The sequence below is a fragment of the Colobus angolensis genome, unplaced genomic scaffold (genome assembly GCF_000951035.1).
Source record: "Colobus angolensis palliatus isolate OR3802 unplaced genomic scaffold, Cang.pa_1.0 Scaffold34, whole genome shotgun sequence".
Lineage (NCBI taxonomy): Eukaryota > Metazoa > Chordata > Mammalia > Primates > Cercopithecidae > Colobus > Colobus angolensis.
This window is the reverse complement of record NW_012116710.1, coordinates 6,307,352-6,314,188: the sequence shown is the minus strand read 5'-3', so window position 1 is coordinate 6,314,188 and position 6,837 is coordinate 6,307,352. Positions and strand designations below refer to the sequence as shown.

At 57.6% G+C, this 6,837-nt stretch overlaps 1 protein-coding gene across 1 annotated transcript in view; it reads right to left on the bottom strand.

Moving 5' to 3' along the window:
* The window catches only part of PLEKHG2 (pleckstrin homology domain containing, family G (with RhoGef domain) member 2), a 14,944-nt gene that overhangs the window by 6,984 nt on the left and 1,123 nt on the right, over positions 1-6,837 (bottom strand). Inside the window, exons 2-11 of the mRNA XM_011952531.1 lie at positions 6,240-6,370; positions 5,166-5,434; positions 4,987-5,087; positions 4,118-4,184; positions 3,935-3,981; positions 3,540-3,690; positions 1,933-2,070; positions 1,519-1,719; positions 799-891; positions 622-708 (exon numbers count right to left, since the gene is read on the bottom strand). Of these exons, the coding sequence (XP_011807921.1) occupies positions 622-708; positions 799-891; positions 1,519-1,719; positions 1,933-2,070; positions 3,540-3,690; positions 3,935-3,981; positions 4,118-4,184; positions 4,987-5,087; positions 5,166-5,434; positions 6,240-6,348 (1,263 nt within the window). The 5' untranslated portion in view covers positions 6,349-6,370. The remainder of the gene's footprint in view (positions 1-621; positions 709-798; positions 892-1,518; positions 1,720-1,932; positions 2,071-3,539; positions 3,691-3,934; positions 3,982-4,117; positions 4,185-4,986; positions 5,088-5,165; positions 5,435-6,239; positions 6,371-6,837) is intronic.

Genomic DNA, 6,837 nt, shown 5'->3' with positions numbered 1-6,837 from the left:
CCCGCCTCGGCCTCCCAAAGTGCTGGGATTACAGGCATGAGCCACCGTGCCCGGCCCAATTTTGTATTTTTTTAGTAGAGACAGGGTTTCTCCATGTTGGTAAGGCTGGTCTCGAACTCCCGACCTCAGGTGATCCGCCCGCCTTGGCCTCCCAAAATGCTGGGATTACAGGCGTGAGCCACCGTGCCTGGCCAGCCCCAGCTAATTAAAAAATGTTTTTTAGAGACAGGGTCTCACTACGTTGCCCAAGCTGGTATCAAGCTCCTGGGCTCAGGTCATCCTCCCACATCACCCCCTTGAAGTGCTGGGATTGTAAGGCATGAGCCGCCACAGCCAGCTGATGAGTGCTTCTATTATAATCATCACCACAACCCTAGGATGAAGGTGCTATCATTCCTCTAGGTGAGGAAGTTAAGGCTCAGAGAGGTTAAGTTACTTGCCCAAGGTCACAAAGCAGGGACATGGTAGAGCTAAGATTCAAACCCCAGTAGCAGAATTCTGCACTTTTAGCAATCACATTATAAGAGACTGCTCTGGCATTGGGCAGGGGCGTCTCCTAGTACTATTGGGGGACGGTGTCTCCAGCACTCAGAGGGCCCCTGGCTGTGGCGGGAGCTGTACCTTGGCAGGGATGGAGGCGGGGTGGTTCTCAAAGAAGAGGCGCTGGAGACAGTGAATCCACAGCCTCTTCTCTTCTTGGTTCTTGGCCTGGGAGTGGGTTGCAGTAGAGTCAGGGGGCCAGGTGTGAGGTCTCGAGGTTGGGGGATCCCTGCCAGTCTGACCCCACTACACGCTCACCTGGAGCAGGTGTCTGTGCTTGGGAATGGTCAGATCAGACACCTTGAACCCTAGAGGGTCTCGGGGACTCTCGCTCACGCTCAGGTTGCAGCACTGGAAGGAAAGAGAGGGGCAGCAAGCTCAGAGTCCTTGGGCTCAGTGATGCCCCTTGTACGGAGACACCCTTGGAGGTGTATCCGGGTCCTACTCTCTAGGAAGATGTACCCCATAAGGCTGTATGGTGGGTTTCCTCTCCCTTTTCTTTTTTGAGATGGAGTCTCGCTCTGTCACCCAGGCTGGAGTGCAGTGGCACAATCCTGGTTCATTGCAACCTCTGCCTCCTGGGTTCAAGCAATTCTCCTGCCTCAGCCTCCCCAGTAGCTGGGATTACAGGCACTCGCCACCACACCCAGCTAATTTTTGTATTTTTAGTAGAGACGGGGTTTCACCCTGTTAGCTAGGCTGGCTTCGAACTGCTGACTTCAAGTGATCTGCCGGTCTCGACCTCCCAAAGTGCTGGGATTACAGGAATGAGCCACCACGCCCAGCCTTCTTCCTTTTTCTCTTAATTGGGGCAGCTCTTATTCTATGTACTAGAAAGAAACCTTCCCTTGACCTCCATTCTCTAACTCAAGAAAATGTGGCAGGGTCCCCTGGCCCACACCGTTGGGCACACAGATACAAGTATTTGAGGTACACTTTGTAGGTAGTATTCTAGCCCCACCCCATCCCCAAACTCACGAAGATGTGGCCTTTGTAGGTGTACTCCAGCCCCCTGCGCTTGGCCACCAGCAGCATCCGAGAGAACAGGAAGAGCAGCCGCTCACCCCCTCGTAACCGGGGGCCGCCCCCTCCACCTCCTCGGAACGCGCCCTCCAGCACCAGCTCCCCAAAAGCACTGAGCTCCGGGCCGGTCCAGCCACCCAGCCGCCGCTGCACTTCCTGCCGGGACACCCCCAGGTGCGCCGGGCACAGAGACAAGCACAGGTAGGTAGCACACACATACACACCAAAACAGGGGGGTTAGCAACAGGGCCGTGCTGTCCCAGCCAACCCTCCAAGACAATCTCTGAGGCACTGATATCCCCCCACCCGCCCCCAAGGCCCCCTCGCTCACTCCCTCATCCAGCAAGCCCCAGCCCACCCTGGGGCCACCTGGAGGCGCGCCGCATGCTCCTGCTTGCGCTTCATGTCGTTGATGTACCAGGCAACCGCTGTCATGGACACAATAGCTTCCTCCACCATCTCGCGGCCCCCAGCGCCTGGGCCCTCCGCCCAGTGCTTCCCTAGTTCCTGTCAGGCAGCCACCAGGCACACAGGGATGGGGAGAAAAACAGAGAAGGCAAAAGAGAATAAGAGCAACAGGAGATGGAGAAATATAAAGATAGGGGCAGAGGCCAGGCGCAGTGGCTCACATCTGTAATCCCAGCATTTTGGGAGGCTGAGGTGGGCAAATCACCTGAGGCTAGGAGTTCAAGACTAACCTGGCCAACATAGTGAAACCCCGTCCCTATTAAAAATACAAAAATTAGCCGAGCATGGTGGTGTGCGCCTGCAATCCTAGCTACTCAGGAGGCTGATTCAGGAGTATCACTTGAACACAGGAGACGGAGGTTGCAGTGAGCCAAGATCGCACCACTGCACTCCAGCCTGGTCGACAAGAGCGAAACTCCATCTCAAAGGGAAAAAAAAGGTAGGACTGGGCGCTGTGGCTCACGCCTGTAATCCCAGCACTTTGGGAGGCCGAAGCAGGTGGATCATCTGAACACAGGAGACGGAGGTTTCAGTGAGCCAAGATCGCACCACTGCACTCCAGCCTGGTCGACAAGAGCGAAACTCCATCTCAAAGGGAAAAAAAAGGTAGGACTGGGCGCTGTGGCTCACGCCTGTAATCCCAGCACTTTGGGAGGCCGAAGCAGGTGGATCATCTGAGGTTAGGAGTTCGAGACCAGCCTGGCCAAAGTAGTCAAACCCTGTCTCTACTAAAAATACAAAAAAAAAAGAAAACAAAATTAGTCAGGCATGGTGGCACATGCCTGCAATCCCAGTTACTCAGGAGGCTGAGGCAGGAGAATCTCTTGAACCCAGGAAGCAGAGGTTGCAGTCGCGCCATTGCACTCCAGCCTGGACAACAAGAGCGAAACTCCGTCTCACACACACACAAAAAAAAGGCAGGGGCAGAGATGGAGGAAGACAAACAGGCAGAGACAGGAAGTGGAATGAGCTGGTGCCAGGCGCCACTGCCAGCAAGACCCTACACCGAATGCTGGCCCAGTTTCTTTCTTTCTTTTCTTTTTTGAGATAGGGTCTTGCTCTATCACCCAGGCTGGAGTGCAGTGGCACAGTCACATCTCACCACAGCCTCGAACTCCCGGGCTCAAACAATCCTCCCACCTCAGCCTCCAAGTAGCTGGGACTGCAGTTGTAAGCCACTGTGCCGGGCTAATTTAAAAAAAATTTTTATAGAGGTGAGGTTTCGCTATGTTGCCCAGCCTGGTCTTGAAATTCTGGACTCAAGTGATCTTCTCACCTCGGCCTCCCAAAATGCTGGGATTACAGGTGTGAGCCACTGCACCCGGCCCACTGGCCCAGTTTCTAGGGACTGGATCCCTTCCCAGGTGCACAGCGTGGTACAGAAAGTCAGAGAAGGCCTCTTCAGGCCTCGTCCAACTGGTGAGGGGGTCCACCCTCCAGATGCATCAACAGTGGTCAAGGGACAGGACCTCACCCTCCCCAGCCCGGCTCCAGGGGCCCTAGCTGACCTGCAGCAGCAGATGGTACTTGAGGATGCGCTGGACAGGTTTCAGCAGGAAGCTCTGCAGGGGCAGTGAGTGGCGAAGCTGGGCCTGGCGCTCCTGCAGCCACAGCGCTGCTGGCGGAGACAATGACAGCTCCCGGAGCAGGGCCAGGGAGCTGGGGGCACAGCACAGGTCAGTGGGGGATTGTCAGTTCCAGTGGGTGGGGACAAGAGGGGTTGGGGAGGGGCCAAGGTTTGGGAAGGGTCAGGGTCTGACGGGGTGGGGCAGTAAGGGAGAGGTCAGTTACTGTCACAGCCTGGCAGGGGTCGGTGCTGGATGGGTCGGGGGTAGAGGGAGGGTGACTGGCACATCAGCTTGTGGGCACGGCCTGAGGCCCGGCAGGGGCTCCTGCCCCTCACCTCGGGTAGTTCATGCAGTACAATGTGTAGATGTCAAAATCCTCGCTCTGCGGGTGATATGGGAGTCAGGGAGACCCCAGGTCCTGGCTTCCCACAACCCCCCTTCCATCCTAGCCCAAGCCTGCTCTCCCCGCTCCACAAAGGCCCCATCTAGGACTGAGAGCCCCCCAACCCTCCACTCACCCTCTGCACGAAGCACTCGGCAATGCCCCCAGCGCTGCTGCTGTTCTCCAAGTCCTCCAGGAGCTCGCTACGGGGGAGAGGGGAGGGTGAGGAACCGCCTGCCTCCACGAACCCCTCCATGGGAGGCCTCCGGGAGGCTGAGGCCCCAGTGGTCTGCTGGGGCTCGGGGCTTGCTGACTGCCAGCATCTCCTAAGGGGATGTCACGTCCGGAGGAAGGGTCCTCTGAGGGCTACACGGAACATGGTAACCTGCTTAGACTTTGTCCCTGGACAGCTTCTCATTCCTCAGCTTGAACTTGTGTCACTGCTGGCATGAGCCTAGGGGTGTCATGTCATGACCTAAAGAGCTAGGATGATCTTAAGATCCTGCTGTAATCCGGAGACCTCGTCAAGGCACTTTTCCGTGTCACGATCCTTGGACCCCAGCGTCCTCCTTACCACAACGACCAACCATCCTGGTTTGTCCGGGACTCAGCAGTTTCCTAGGACGAGGGCTTTCAGTGCTAAAACTGGAAAAGTCCCAGGCAAATCAGGCTTAGGGGGTCACACGCATGCTCACGCTGTCCCGGCCTTCAGGCCCCACGTGATACTTGGATTCATCGTGAGCCCAGAGCTGACACAGCCCGAGGCCTCGTCCTGATGCCGGGACCCTGTCCCAGTGTTTGGGCTTCATCCAGGTCCTCTGACTCCCATCCCCTATGCCCCTCCCTTACTCTGGGTCCTCACTCCCAGTCAGATGCCTGATCCTTGCCCCATGTCACAACCCCACATACCAGCCTGGACAGGACACTACGAAGCTCCGAAGTTTGGGTTAGGAAATAGACCCTCCAACCAATCCATGCCCCCTGCCTGTCCCCCCTGCCCCTGACCTGCTGAACTCGTAGATGTCCTCAATGTTGGCAAACAGCGTGCCCACCTGCTCCACGCTCAGCCCTAGGACCCCGCCGTCCAGCAGAGGGCCCAGGTAGTCCTGTGGGGATGACTGGGGTTACGGGAGCCAAGGGGCTGGCCTGGGTACCCACTGCCCTAGCGTGTCTGCCCGGCTTACTTCCACGATGCTGCGGAGGTCTCTGACATAGGCCCGCTCTGTCTCCACGATCTCCCGGGCCACACGCTCCAGCCTTGAGGGTTTGGCTGAACCTGGGATCCCCACCGGAGAGAGATGTAGGCGGATGGGGGGCCCTGGAAGGGGCTCTGGCCTGGAGGCTGAGCAGGCTGGAGTGAGTCCCGGGGCTGGATCCCCCTCAGAGCCCACTGTGCTCAGGGATGTGGAGCTCCCAGAACCTCGGGGGGAGGTCATGGTGGGGGCTGCAGGAGCTGCTGGGGTGTGGAACAGGAGATCAGAGAAATCTCCCCATGCACCGGACTTCCACAGTCTTTCATGCATTCAGCCCACACCCTCACCCACTCCTGTCCAACAGCTTTCCCATAAGTTCTTTCCTTCTCTCCCCACTGCCCTGCCTTGGTCCAGTCCCATCCTCTCCCATCACGGTCCTCTCTGGACTTCTGGCTTCCATTTCTCTAATCCACCTTCATGAATCAGCTAGGTAGACCTTTATTAATTTGCCCATCTGACTGTGTCACTGCTGTGAGTATAACCCCTTCCTGCCCCCGGGGATAAAGTCCAAAATCCTCAGATCCACAGGGCACTGGGCAATGTGGCCGACACAGATCCTTCCAGCCAGTTCTCTTCCCACGGCCACCCTTCTTCTTACACTCTGCATTCCAGTAACACTCAACTTCTTTCAGTCACTTACATGCAGGCTTTTCTCACCTCTGGGCCTTTGCACATGCTGTTCCTTGCATGTAGAATACTCTTCCTTGTCTTTGCCCAACTCCTTCCCCCTAATCTTCCATTTCTCAGTTGAGATGTTCCCACTTCCAGGAACCTTCCCCTGACCTTCAGAGCTCAGAGGATCCACGATCACAGCCTGATCACAGCCCTGACCACTCTGCCCAGCGCTGCCCCCTCTGGTCTGTCATTGCCTGGGGATGGGCCCGCCTCCCCCACCAGACTCGGAGCTTTGTGCGAGTTGGCCTTGGGCTGTCTCCATCACCCTGCTTTGCCAGCATTGCCCAGGAATAAATGCCCCACACGCTGCACCTCTGCCTCTGGGCTCACCTGTCCGAGTCTCACAAACGGTGCCACAGTCACACACTTCACCTCTTCGGCCACACCCGAGGCTTGGGCTAGGTTTGGAGAGGCTCAGTCCTTGGGCTCCCTCTGGCATGGCTGAGCGGCCCAGCAGAGTCCTGCAGAAAGAGCCCCTTCTTGGATATCAGGACCCCATGGGCCTCTCCGCCGCCCAAACTCACAGATGGGGGCTGAGAATTAGCAGCGTGGTGTTAAATCCAGGGAGGGGCTCCTGGGAGTAACTAATGGGGGAGGCACAAAGTGACAGAAAGAAGGGGACAAGGAGAGAGAACCTGGGGAAAAAGATGTAAAGGCTGAGACAAAGAAGAGTGAGCGGAGCAGGAGGCGCAGAAGCTGCGAGTCCCGTTTGGGGCCGGAGGCTTAGGGATCCTGGGAACGTTTGGGCTCCGGCTGGAGCGGAGGGCGAGGGGCAGGGCTGGGAAAAGCCGTGGGCGGGAGGCCGCGAGGTCCCAGGGGAGGGCGGAGGCTGGGGGACCGGATGCCAGGGTCCTGCAGACGGCTCCCTCCTCCGCCGAGAGCTGCGCGCTGGGGCGGAGGCTTAGGGATCCTGGGAACGTTTGGGCTC